The following is a 14620-nucleotide window of genomic DNA, read 5'->3' on the forward strand; positions in this document are numbered from 1 at the left end:
CAATGCACTTGCCCATCCTCCCTCCAGTGCCTGTTGTTCTGGCACAAACATTTATATGGCCACATAGGGAGCCACATCTGACAGCTGAGAATTTAAAATGAATTTAGGAAAAAAGAAATGTGAGTGGCTCAAAGAAGAGTGTTGCTTATTTGAGTGGAAAGAGATTGAGCTTCACATTGCTTAGAAGTCTGATAAGGGCTTTGCCAAACACAGACCTGGTGGCTAAAAGACTATTTCACACTTGAGCAGATGCCCAACCAATATTAATATTTACAAAGCAGAATGCAGCAGCCAGTAATGTGGTTGACTACAGACTGAAATGCCTGATTGACCAGCAGATAAATCTGTTCTTAAAAGAAAGGGGAAGGTGAGAAAGGGGAATGATAACAGTGGGCAATCTCAGAGGGACCTCCAGGGAATGGGGGCCTGTATCAGGGATAAACAGGGATATAGAAGTCAGTATCCCCCCCAGCTCAACAGTACTTTCTCTGAGTGTTATCTGAGGATACCAAATAGAATAGGAAATAGAACTGAGAACCTAAACCCACAGGTTAAGCAGTCATTTATAGTTTGTCCTGTGAGTCATGGGAGGGAGATGCATTTGGGACATGTTTCTGTAATGTGGAGTGATTGTCTTTCTTTTTATCACTTCTGCCCTTCAAGAGCTTTTGCAAGTATGCTGTCAGCTTTTAATCAATTTTTTTCCTTTTTATAACTCAAGCCTGCCTCTGAGGTGAAGAAAATGGTTATGAAAGAGCATCTTAAAAACACTGAGCATTCTTGCCACTGAGATTCTCTGGTACTCTCCAGTATCCTAGGTGTTGAAAGAAAAAGAAGTTACCTCTGCTTTTAGCTGCAAGGGCTAAAATAGAAGCTGGAAGATGAGCCTGTGTCATGGAACTCTCCCAGTGATTGGCATTAACAAAGTAAACTTACTCCCAGCACTAGTTAAGGAAAGAAGCTCCAAAGTCTTAAGGGAGTTTACAAGAGCAACACAATCAAATATCCTGCCTTTGATCATTCCCCTAACTCCTTTTTGTGGTGTTTTGAGAGTATCACTAGATAAGTCCTACTGACTTTCAAAGGCCAAATTTATAATTTGGTGGCATTTAATATCAATTAGCTATTTCTTTTAGGGAAAATACTGCATCTAAAAGGTAACCAATAAGCATTGCTTATGGTCAGAAAAAAATATTTTAGTTCTTAACTGAAAACCAGTCAAAAATAATGAGTCAAAAAATACAAGTTCAGAGCTGAACATTAACCGACTACAGTTTGTAAATGAATGACAAGCACATCTGCCAGATGTTGCCAAGATGTTACTGAAATAAAGCAATTGGGCCTATTCACTGTAACAAGAAAAGTTATGAAAGAAGCATGCTTTTTATAAAAGCTGTATTCATTTGTCATGTATACCAATGCATTCATTTCTGAGATTCTCCTTCAAGCATCAAAATTATTTTAAGTACCTACATTTTCAGATTTTGGGAAAGGGAAAAATATTTTTATAGGTGGAGAGAAAAAAAAAAATCAACCGTTCTACATGTCAAATACTTTTATATCAAATTACTTTCATTCTAAAATAGCCAAATCACTCAGCCATACTGCTGCTAGTATATTTGTATTTTATTGCTATTGCTCTGCTGTTAATGGAGAGTGATATAGCATATGACCACCACTGAAGAATGTGATGATTTACCCAGAACGTGACATGGAAAATGTGAACCATCTGGTTGACTCTGGAAGTTTGTGTTGCCTGCTAGGAAATTGGCAGGTGACTTTACAATATTCCTTTAGCTAGGATAGACTTTTTTAATTTTGCTTCTAGGATTTTGCAAAAGATTTTGCAATCTGTTTGCTAAACAGTGCTTTCTTCAAGGGTAAACAGGAGGTTTGACATCTTTGGCTGCAAAATATTGACCTAGTGATATAATCCAGGAATGGCTAAATCTGTCACATATAATACTTGCTGGGTTGATATTGGCAGTATTGGTGGTTTCCTGACTTTGAATCTTTTGCTACTGATTCAGCTTGTCTTATCTATCCCAAACTTTCGTATTCCAAGCTTTTCATTTTCTTCTTGTATGTCCTGCAGTGCATTAATGTCATAGCCATCTCTAACTTCACAAATAAAAATACCATCTTCAATATTGGACTCTGTCTGCAGTTGGATATGAAAACCAGTGGTCTTTCCTGTCATCTTTAGCTTATCTGCCTAGAAAAGACACTTTGCAGAATGACTTCAGAATTTTCAGATTAATGTATTTAATAAAAAACTGTGGTCTCTTCATTGGTTTTACTGGAATGCAACAAATTGCCTATGTCAGAATTTCCATCTCTCTCCTATTTAAGTACTGTTTGGGCTAGCACAAAACTGAGCTGAAAAAGTAACAAATGGAAGAATGTGGGTAGGTTATTTGTTCAAAACAAGATTCAGGTGAAATATCTGACACAAGCTGGACACAGAGGACTTATTATTTATTATTCTGTCATTCCATATAACAAAAATAGTTCCCTCCCTATATATTAATTAGTCTTTCTATGTCATGAATAATGATAATATTTTAAATGCAGCTTAACTGGAAAGAAGCAAAGAAATTTTCCTCATTGATTTATTTCACTCATTCTACTGCACCCTTTCTAGAAGTTAGTTTAACATCAGGTGGTAGTAAATGTGACAGTAAAATATTTTTATGTTGTTGTGGTCTTTTTTTTTTTCTTTTGAGACAAAGCACTTATCACTTACAGGCATGTGGCCCTAATCTGAAAGATGAATTGGTTCATTCACTTCAAGTACCACATAACCATTCACACACCATCAAGCTTAACACTATTAAAGGGTAATTTCCCCTGTGGGAGCTATGCCCAGTACAGATGCTGTCGCTACACAGTGTCTTTTATCTTCCCCTGGCAGGTAAGGAGATTTAAATAAGAGGCTTCATCAAGAGTGCAATCACAGACATATTCTTCCTCTTGAAATATCCATGAAATAGAAAATAAACACTCCTAAAAATCTTAGTACTCTGAAACATTACCAATAAGTCTTGGTATACAGTTCACACTTTGAAATTCTGTGTTGAAATCAAGGCATGTGAGATGCATCATGGGCTTGTAGAGGACAGAAAATACTGTGGGATAATTTGCGTGTCCTATTAAATTCTGAATGTTGTAAAGCAGTTCCATGTAATCAAGGAGTATATTTTGCCTTCATCTCTTATAATCATCATGATTTCTTTGTAATTTTCTCATAATTTCTTTAGTTTATTATTATGGGTTCTGTATTCTATCAAAATTTATAATTAAGTCTATGGTGAAGTATTCTTTAGAACATAATATTCATATGCTTTTGCTCAAACATTTGGACTAAAGTTTTATCTGCAGTAATTTTGCATCATTTCATCTAAAGATGAATTGTCTAGGAAGGCCAATAAAAATATGCTTTCTGAGCAAAGTACAGAAAAGTTATACTAATAATTCTTTTTTTTTTTTTTCTTCAAGAAGAGACAGTATTTTTTCACCTTATTTTCTCTGTTAAATTGTTTTTCTGATAAGGTCTTTTTTTCATTCACACTAGAATGAACCACCTTTTTCTTTTTTAATAAATTTTGTTTAACTTAAGATCACAGAGTGTGTTGTCTTTGATTTAAATGTGATCAACAGTTATGTCTAAAACTTTCTTTATATTTTTTGCAGTTTTGGACTCCCAGCTAAGAATCATCTTATTAGTGAGGCCAAACCAATTTACATGCCCTGTAGATATGAATTTGAAGTTTTGCCAGAACATAGGGCATGTTTACAAAACTGTTTTGATTAAGTATGAGTAACCTAAGTGCTATTCTTCATGTCAGAGAGGCCCTGCTGAGATTCACAAGCCTCTCTGTGGCAGTCTCATTTGCAGGCCAACATGCTTGCCTTTCCTAAATCACATAAAATTCAGGTTCTGCTCCAAGTGCTGAAGTTGATATGTCAACAGCACTGGCCTTTTACCCAAGAGTTCAGAACTTAGCACAGTAATAAGTCAAAGCCTTACAGATACTAATTCTCCCTTATGCCTGAGGGAAGTCAACTTGCTTCTTCAAAATGAATACTTTACCCTGAAGTAATTGAAAGTGAAAGGGACATTATTTTCAGGATTTTTGAAGCTATTCTACTTTGCATTGAATATTGTCAAGACCCAGTTGGGTCAAAAAATGTGAAAGGGTGAGCATTTGACTATCCATAGCAATATGTCACTCATCTCAAAGGAGGAAGAAAATAGGAAAGGCTAAATTTCAATCCTCCTCTCTCAAAATTACTTTGCTCTTATGTACTAAGCATTCTTTGGATCAAGCCTTTAATTTAAGAAGTGGTTTGGAATGTTGTACCAGATGAAACCCAATTTGGAAACTGAATGCTTTTTTACTTGAAGCAATTTGATGCCACACAGCATAAGGACTACTTCACAGAGTTTTATTTCATGGAAATTTCTATGCTGAGCTCTTCAATTTTTCCCATAAGTGCAAGCTGTCTAGAGCAGAGCTTGTCAAGAGCATTTAGATATTTCTCACACTATATATTCAGTTTTTAGCATTGTTTGGTTTTTATGTTCATAATGGATGAAGTTCATCCATGGCCAGAGGGACAGCTGAGGACTGCACACGACTTAATTTGTGTGTAGGCCTGCATATTAGCCTTAAAATAGACTTTCAATGGGACATGGCCTTCCTTCTCCCCTCATCCCTTGACCCCCAGAACTGAGTGAGATGTAAATTGTGATAACTAAACTTAGTAGTGAAGTTTTCTTGACAAATTGAATGGACTTAAACCCACATAAACTTTTACTGCTAGGTCCAAGGAGTGGATTTAGCTTTGATTTTTGATAAACAGGACAGAGTGCAGTAGTCAGGAAACACCTTGTAAATTTGCCAGCCATAAAGGTACAGTTTTAACCTACAGATCAAGTGGTAAGAGTCCAGCAGAGTCCTGTGCAGGTCTCGAAGTGAATTAATGTGTTGAGCTGAGCTCTTAAGAACAGGATTTTCTTCTAAAACTGGAAATACTATTAATATGCCACTGAAAATGTCAGGGGTTTAGAGCTGTCCTTTCAGAGCTCTTAAAAGTAATCTTTTTTATAAATAAAGTGAAATTAGACATAAAAGATAATCATTTACCATTGAAGTGTGATATTAAGTACTCAAACTTATGGTAATGAAAGTGTTCCCACAGTAGCCATAATCTGTCATCAGATTTCACGGGTGACTTCTCTCTAAGCTTTCAGTTTAGTGTAATACTTCCAGTCTTGGTGAAAGGTAATAAAAACCTAGGTATATTAGATGAGTAAGTCATCAATGTGAGATTAGATGAGTATTCTTTTCTGTAATTGTATATTAATTACAGTTAATTTTATTTAGATTCTAAAGATTAAATCATAAAACACAATAGGTTTCATCTTACATTCTACTCTGTCTATAAGGTAATTTTGAGACAAGAGGTGGAGGAGAAATTCATTCAGGAGTTTAACATATCTGTGTTCCAGAGTAAAGGTCCTGTGTAGCCTCTAAAAATAAAGACTTTTCCTTATGTGAAATTTCCTAATGTGGAAAAAATCACATTTTAAGCAAAGTCATGTACAGCTCACATACTGTAAAAACTATGAAGCAAACTGCAAATAATATTGTTGAATTAGATATTATTTCTTCTGCAGATAAAAATAAAAATAACTTTTGTTCTCATTGCTATTATGTTCCTGAACCATCCAATATACTGTCAGTTTAAAGCCCTGTTGCCCTCCTATTTTCATTTTTTATTAAATCTACTAGAACATGAAATTTATTTACTGTTTCAGTATTTTACATAATTATTTTGATAACAATTTTGCTGCAATTTTTTGAAGATACTCTTGAAAGAAAAAATGTTCTTAAAGATGTTTGTTGAAATTCTCAATAAATATAACATATTTACAAAACATGTATTGCTTATGCAGGAGTTAGTTTTGTTTATGGCTATGTCATTTCAAATGAACTGATTTAATTAATTGGATTATTTAATTAATTCAATAGACTGTATCAAGTAGAGCTGAGTTTGGGTTTTTAAGAAACATTTGAAGAAACAGGAAAGTGTGAAGATAAAATACCCTCAAGAACTTTTTTTTACTAAAACTACATCACAGGAAGACTCAAGATTTTGGGTTTGTTGGTTTGATTTTTTAATTGGTTTAGGTTTTTACTTAAATCAACAAACAGGCTTTATTTTATAGTGCTAGCAAGGGAATTCATAAAACTCAAATCAGTTCACTTCTTTTATGCACATTTTCTGAAACAACAGTAAAAGATAGCATGTTTTCAGCAGATTTCATCCTTCTTGATTGAGGTGGTGCATACTGAACACATATAAAGTGTTGGTTATGGTTTTTTCCCAAATGACCATTTTTATATCAGCTTCAACTGATCTGCATGTCTTGCATCCAGCTATAACTATTGTACTCCAGAGCTAAGATTTCCAATTATTCATTTCAACACAGTAGTTACTAAAATAGCTAACTGCAGCAGTCTATGCATATGTTCACAACTTTTTTACATTTTGCAATAAAAATAAACTGAATTATAAACAAAAAAAAATTATCTTTGAGACACTGCAGGAATAAAGTAGCTGAGTGAGGAAATTAATTCATGCATCTGACACTGTGCATACAGGAAATCAGGTATTTGACCAAAAAAAGGAGAATCTGAAAGAATTATTTGGGTTGAAAGGGACCTTTAAAGGCCATCTAGTCCAACCCCACCCTGCAGTGAAGGTTGGACATCTTCAGCTACATTGAATTGCTCAGAGTCCCGTCCAGCTTAAATGTTAAACGTCCCCTAAATTTCCCGTCCCCTAAATGTTTCCAGGGATGGGGCATCCATCACCTCTCAGGGCAACTTGTTCCAGTGCCTCATCACCCTCACTGCAAAAACTTCCTTTGTTATATCTAGCCTAAATTTACCCTCTTTAGTTTAAAATCATTATTCCTTTTCAAAATGCAACAGGCCCTGCTAAAAAGCCTCTCCTCATCTATCTTGTAGTCCCTTTAGGACTGGAAGGCTGCAAAAGATCTCCCCAGAACCTTCAGTTCTCTAGGCTGAACAACCCTAACTCTCTCAGCCTGACTCCCTAGGAGAGGTGCTTCATCCCTCTGAGCATCCTTGAGGCCTCCTCTGGACTTGCACCTGTAGGTCCATGTTCTTCCTGTGCTGGGAGCCCCAGAGCTGGACACAGCGCTGCAGGTGGGGTCTCAGCAGAGCAGAGGGGCACAGTTCCCTGCCTGGCCCTGCTGCCCACGCTGCTTTGAATGCAGCCCAGGATGTAGTTGAGCTACAAGCATGTTAAGATCCAATGAGAGATGCCTCTGCCCAAATTAAGATGCACATGAGTCCATATGCCAAAGTCAATAATACAGATTTTATTTGGCAGTAAATGTGAGGTAGAGAGATAGAAATAAATAGAAAAGGGGGGCTGGCGGTGGAGGGGGGGGAAAGAGAGAGATCAAGCAGAAGACAGTCACCACCCATAAATCCAGCATCATCCTGCTGGCCCTTCTTCACCCTGGACTTCTTGGTGGAGAGGGTCCCAAGGTAGTTAAAAACTTTTTACTGTCTACACAGTTTTCTTATTCTATTGGTTAACTGATTTCCTCACTTCTAATGCTAATTAGTCCCATGCTCAGTCTCTCTTCTCTTGGGTTGGTGGGCCATGAGTTGAGTCACAATCTCCCCCTGCCAGAACTTTTACCCCGTCGGAGCTGACTTCAACATAATTGCTGAATTGGCTTGCCCTGTGGCCTGCAAATTCTGCTTTCTCTTTGCCCATTGTTAGTGATACATCCTTCTCCCCCAGCCTTGTTAGCCTGCCCCTCAGTCTGAGGTAACACCTGGACAGGCACCACCTTTATCTTATCTCAAGTTCCCACCATGGTGGCTTATCTTCCTGTGCAAGCTCCAGGCATCCACGGAGGCATATTTGGCAGGGGAGATTCAGTGGTTATTGGTGGTCAGAAATACCATCTGCCCCATAACTTGGGGTCATCTTTGATACACATATGTGATATGCATAGGACAAGTTGCTTCTTTACACAGTTTGCCCCAGCAGGAATTCTTGCCTGGATGCATTACCCAGGAAGTGCTAACCAGATCTTCCTCCACCAGGCCTGGAGTCAGCGCCATCCTGTCACTCCATCCTGTGCTTATCTCTTGGCAAAGTCCTTCTGTGGTAACAGTGCTTGAATATGACTTCTTTTGAGTTAAGACTGCTGTACAAATATTTAAGAAAATAAGTGTATACAAAAACTGAAATATAGACAAGAAGAATATCATTATTTTATGCTTTTAATGTTTCCAGTGTGGTATTTTTCTCAGATGCAGGAGATAGAGCTAAAAAAATCTGGTTAAAATAGTTATTCAGACTGCACTTTAGGAATATCTGCAACAATTTATGTAAATACATGGTTACAATTTTCAACCAATAGTTTCTGGCCACTGTATGATTTGCTGTGGTTTTTGGCCTGTTCTTTCTCTGACTGGAGCTCTGTTGCTCAGTTCCTGTTTGATCAGGAAGTCTGAGAGAATTTCTTCTGGTTTCTGTTTTGGTTTTCATAACTGATAGAAGCAGGTTTTCACTTCAGAGAATTAAGTTCATAAGTTTCTAGATAATTTTCCATGCATATCTTCTAGCGATTGACAGTGATTCTTCTATTAGTTGGGTCTCAGGAAATGTTGGCTAAAATCTGTGCAGAGAGCAACACGGATGAGGAGTAAATACAGTCAAAGTAAATGTAATATGCCTGCCTGATCATAGAAATGTCTTTGAGCTATTCTTTCAAGTCTGTTAGACTTTGGAGTCTAGTAGCCTCCTGCGCTGGTTTTGGCTGGAGAAGAGTTAATTTTCCTCTCAGTGGCTTGAACTGTGTTTTGGATTTGTGGTGAACACAGGGTAGATAACATGTTTTTGTTATTGCTGAGCAGAGCTTACACAGAGCCAAGGCCTTTTGTGCTTTTCATAGTATAATGAAAGAATAGAAAATTGTGCTTTTCACACTGGTGAGGGGACTGGGGGTGTGTGGCAGGCTGGGAGGAGACACAGCCAGGACAGGTGACCCAAACTGACTAAAGGGATATCCCAGACCTTGTGAGATCATGCTCAGTACATGAAGTGTTGGGAAGAAAGAGGCAGCGGGTGGGCATTGGAAATGATGGCATTTGTCTTCCCAAGTCACCATTACATGTGATGGAGCCCTGCTTTCCTGGAGGTGGCTGAACATCTGCCTGCCAATGGGAAGCAGAGAATTAATTCCTTATTTTGTTTCGCTTGTGTGCACAGCTTTTGCTTTCCCTATTGAACTGCCTGTATCTCATCCCATGAGTTCTCTGGCTATTACCTTTCAGGTTCTCTCCCAGATCCTGCTCCTGGGGTACTGAGCAAGTGGCTGTGTGGTACCTGGATGCTGGTGGGGGTTAAACCATGATACCACCATAGCAGAGGTGATGAGTAAGCCCAGGTAAAGGGCTAGCTCACTTTCTAATTTTCTATGAGACATGCAGCCAGATAAGACCATTAAAGGAAAAAGTGTCTACTGGAACTGTCTGGAGGAGAAGTGCTGCCTGGGAGCTGTTTGGAGAACTGGGCAGTGGAGAAGGCAACAGGACATATCTTTGCAGAGGAGAATGAGTTGGAGAGGACCGAGATGCAGTGACTCACTTCAGCCTCTCCAGGTTGGGGAACCAGCAGCTGGTGAAGGTCCTGGAACAGACAGGAGCAGGAGAGACAGGTTGCAAGTCAGTGATTTTTTTAGTGTTACATGTGGACTTGGCAGTGTCAGGTTAGGATTAGACTTGATGATCTTAAAGGTCTTTTCTAACCTAAATGATCCTATGATTCTATGTGCACGGTGGAGGAAATATACCTTCTCTGAGTTTTTAAGAGCTATTCTGCACTCCTGGAAAATAAGTAGTTTCAGGTAGACTGAACTACTGAATGTCTTTGGTGTTATCTTGGAATGGCTGAGGAGGTACAGTGAAAAGTGTGGCAGCAAAAAGGGCAATAACTAGATGTTTTTTGAATTAGAAATGTAGCTAAATTTATCCAATAATCCCTGGTGTTGAAAATTCCACAAATCTTTTGTAGATCCTTCTGTATATATTTTAAAATTCTATTGGGTTTCAGCAGGCAGAAAACACTGTGAGGAAAACCTCCCCTCTAGCAGAACTGTTGCTTCTGTTAATAACACACTACTGAGAAAGCAGTGCATAGGTATATAAAGAATTCTTTGTGAGGGAGGATTTGTTAATTTTTAAAAGGAGAGATGTGGGAGAAACTTGTGTTTCGATTCAAGTCATTGTGAATTTAGGCAATTCAGTGGAGCATACGGAACTCAGTGCTGTAAGGTTCATACTGAACCTCAGGGCTGTGATTCAAAAAAGTATTTAAATACCTGCCTACTGTCATTCTCCTGAATAATCTTATAGCAGGAAATGGATCTTTTTTATATTCTTGAAGGTGTATTTCAATGTGCTTTTCTGAAATAGGTCCTTAGTACATTGCAGGTTTGAGCCCATGAGAAGCAAGGAGTACCAATAAAGAACTAAGTACAAAGCAACCAACAAGAAATAACATCTTGATATATGAAGTTGCAGCAAAAGAAATGGGCAGGAAAGAGATTTGAAGACTACTGAGTACTGCAAACAAAAAGCTTTAGATTCTTAGTCATAGAGTGTGTTGTTATATTTGAAGAAGCCGAGATTGTAAACTAGATTAGATATTGATGTTAATCACGTTACTGAAAATCAGAGTAACAATACTTAAATCACTATCTGATTAACGACTCAGTTTGATAATTGCATGCTGCAAAGCCAGAGTAGTTCGATAATGCCAGCTGACTCTCAATTTAGCATATTCATGTAATCGTTTGAGGTATGAAATGAAGTGCTAGATACAACAATAGAAGGAAGGCATGTAAATCTATTTAAGAAGGTGATCAAACTTATGAAAGAGAAGGAGAAGGGAAATCGCTGCAGCCGTGTGTTAAATATTTGGGTTGAATATAATGAATAGAAAATTGCTTCTGTTTTTCACTCTACATAATGTAACTACAAGCCCTGTAGGATTGTTGTCTCTCTTTGGCTCTTGATTATTCATGGGTTTCTCTAGATGGACTACAGAAATGGGACACAGCATCCTGGGATGCTGGCTAAAACAAAAGAAAAGCAGGTTGTTGAATGCTGCTATTGTTTGACTAATCTTTCTTTTCCTTTGTGTGTTGCTTTGTTTTGTTTTTCCCCGTCTCATATAAAATACTGCAATCTTCTTAGGTTCCTTTGAGTCACAAAACTGCACTGTCAAAAAGACCATTGGGGTGTTCATATTGCTTCTGCATTTTTTGTAATTGTAATTGCATTTCTTATTTGTAATTCTGAGCAACAAAATGCTAAGTGAATCAAAAATCTTGCAACTCTGTCCCAGTGACCTGAGGTAGAACTGTCATACTCTGAGTTTTGGTACTGGCAATGGCAGTAAACTGATGCTGGTGTCTGGATAAACTGTAGGGATAACCTAGTTTTCATAAGATATTTAGATACCCAACCTCTTTGGATGCCTTTAGGATTTGTAGGAAAAACACAACTGCCACTAAATCCCCACTCTGTTTTCATTTAGATCCTTGGGTATCTTTGAATTTTTTCCCTTTAGTAAATACTTTAGTCCATTTCAAAACTCCTTAAACTCCATAGATATTTCTGTCATCTTTAGCTAGTGTCCTAAATTAAGATTGTGACGTTTATATGATGTCAGCATAGCATCATTTCACTTCACAGCTGGAGTTTTCAAATAAGTCTTCAAAACTGAAAATGCTTGTACAGATTTAGTGGCTACCACTTATTTTTCACATTCATATTCTGCATAAGACTTCAAAACAAAAATTATATATGGAGGGAATAAGAGCCTAGATCTGATTTTCATGCATGTGAATTGCTGAGCAGTGCCTGCCAAGAGGCTGGTGGGCTGCTCCCCCTGCCATGGCAGTGTGCCTCTGTAAAACTTCATAACCTCCTTTTCCCTGCCAACCTGTGCAGCAGGAGGTGTACAGCTGAATCTGAGCTTGCACCAAGTCTGGGTAACAACTGACAGTAAGAAGTGCAGTGAGATCATTATAGGATAAAAAACCCCAAAACCCTAAAGACTCTGTCAGCAGTGAGTGATCTCTCTGTTACCCTAGGTTTAATACTCCTTTTTCTGTCTAGAGCTTCTGCAAACTTGACATCTGCAGAGCACAGTATCAGTAGACTGTTCAGGAAAAGTGATTTAAGAGCTTCCAAAAAAAATTTAAGTCGAAGTCCTTGGAATAATTTTGTTCAAGTGAAGAGCTTGCAAATTGTACTGTAGTATTTCCCTTATACAACCAAATCTAACTTATCACAATAAACTTCTTGCAGTGTAATAGCAAACTAGTTCATTTAAACTTGGGTGCAAGGATTTCCAGTGCAGCTAATTTGTGAGCATCGTGCACGCTTCATTACCTGGATTCTGAGGCAGGCAGTTAAGTTATTCTTGCTGTAAACATTTTTAGGAGTGAGAATTTTGAGGACCAGACCCTGAATTTGTTTACCAGTTGGGTATAGTTTTGTTGCCTACAAGGAAATGAGACCAACTTTTGCCAGCTGAGACTCTGAATTGTGTTTTTCTAAATGGTACCTGATCAGTTTGATGTGTAAAGCAGTGCTTGCTCAATACTTTTTCTCTCCTGCTTTTTATTAGGGCCCCCCCAGCGAACCATTTCCCCCAAACAAGACCATGAAGAAAGGAAGCACGACAAAGTTTTGGACAAGGGCAGTGAAAGTGGGACTTCCTGTAATGAGTTGTCCACCTCAAGCTGTGACAGTCACTCGGAAGCGAGCACCCCTCAAGAAAATGCCACCAGCACTCAGCCATCCACAGCCCACCAGCCAAACACTCTGACATTGGATCGCCCATCGAAGAAGGCCCCGGTGCAGTGGATGCCAGCGCCAGACAAGCGCAGGAACAGTGAACTCTTTCAAACTCTCATTAGCAAGTCCAGAGAAACAAACCTTTCCAAAAAGAAGGTGTGTGAGAAGCTGAGCATTGAGGAAGAAATGAGAAAATGTATTCAAGATTTTAAAAAAATCCACATTCCAGATTACTTTCCAGAGCGCAAACGTCCCTGGCAGTCTGAACTCTTACAGAAATATGGGTTATAGTAATCAACTGTTTCCTGACATATCTCTGAGGCATTTGATGTTTGTTACATTGCCTCTTACTGATGTCCTCCTCCTCCTCCTGGCCAACTCTGCCACCAGAGCTATTCCTGCTGCTTATTTCTTTCTGTGAACAGTGGATGTTGGATAGTACATGTTTTTCTTTAAATATATATATATATAAAAAGATAGAAACTTTAAAAATGCAAAAGGTGTCTCATCTAAACCACTTCATAATAGCAAAGAGAAAAATTGCATGGTCAAGAAAGATGGTTTTCTAACCACAGTCTGTTGAGCTTCATTATTATTTTGGAACATAACAAATAAAAATCTCAATCATCAGTTAACACCTCATTTTATGTCACCATTAAAAATGACTCAGACTTACTAAGGATGAAGACAAACAGGGTTTAAAATTCAATTGAACTGGTTTTGGAACTAATTCCCAACATTCTCTCAATGTTAATGCAATAAATCAAATACCTATTTTGCATGAGCACAATATTACAAATGAATCACACAAAAGCAAGAGGTTGCCTGTTGCTTGGAGAATTACTTGTTTGATACCAAGCCTATAAACGTAAAATGTCTAAAGGATTGAATTTACTTTGTTCTGGATCTGTGATTTTTTTGTGTGTACAGTGTTCTTTTTGTATGTAAGGATGGTGTAAATATGCCTTATATTGTTTTATTATTGCACCAACAACGTTCATCTATTAGTGCTTGTCAGGACTATTTCTGTGAAATGCGAATTTATGGCAGATTGTGAAAACTGGTTTGATGGTCTGAAAGTTTTTGTTATGTTAGTCGCTAAAAATGGAGAAAAATAAAAGAAACTTTAATGTATTTATTAAAAGAACCATCTAGTAGATTTTCTTGGCTGTTGTTGTTGCCTCTCCTTTTTAAATAGAATCAAGCAAGTTTTTACTTTTCTTCAGCATTTTCATAACTACTCTGCTGGAAATAAAAAAAAACAAAACAAAAACATATTTCAAGAGTGAGAAAAAATATTTAGGGTAGTGCAATTTAATTGGAACTGCCATACAGACCCTAAGAGAAAGAGAGTTATGCTAAGAAGCAGAAGAGCATGAACTAAAAAACTGAGTGGCTTTACTAGCAGAGCAGAAAGCAGTTCCAATTTGACAAGTTCACAAAAATCAGCTTAGAAATAGAAAATTTAGAATACCACAGCAGAGTGTGCTACATTTACAAATGAAAAGTTTCTGTGAATAGTCAGCTCTGTATGGCAAAGCTGTTATCTCAGCCCAGATAGGGAAAAATAAATTCCTTTCTCATTACAGGAACATCAAGAAGACAACTGTGGTTCAGACAGCCACAGCTGAAGTGGGTAAGGACTGCTGGAGTTCACAAAAGAGCTGCTGAGTTCTTACAGGTTTGAAATT

The 14620-nt window shown here is 37.8% G+C and overlaps 1 protein-coding gene across 2 annotated transcripts in view; it reads left to right on the forward strand.

The window, feature by feature from the left end:
- KCTD8 (potassium channel tetramerization domain containing 8) overlaps window positions 1–14088 on the forward strand; it is a 92898-nt gene extending 78810 nt beyond the window's left edge. For both annotated transcript variants that reach the window (XM_077177575.1, XM_054633296.2), the window contains one exon: window positions 12760–14088. In XM_077177575.1, coding sequence (XP_077033690.1) covers window positions 12760–13220 — 461 coding nt within the window. In that variant the 3' untranslated portion in view covers window positions 13221–14088. The remainder of the gene's footprint in view (window positions 1–12759) is intronic.
- Window positions 14089–14620: the final 532 nt, after the last annotated feature.

The sequence above is a fragment of the Agelaius phoeniceus genome, chromosome 4, assembly GCF_051311805.1.
Source record: "Agelaius phoeniceus isolate bAgePho1 chromosome 4, bAgePho1.hap1, whole genome shotgun sequence".
Lineage (NCBI taxonomy): Eukaryota > Metazoa > Chordata > Aves > Passeriformes > Icteridae > Agelaius > Agelaius phoeniceus.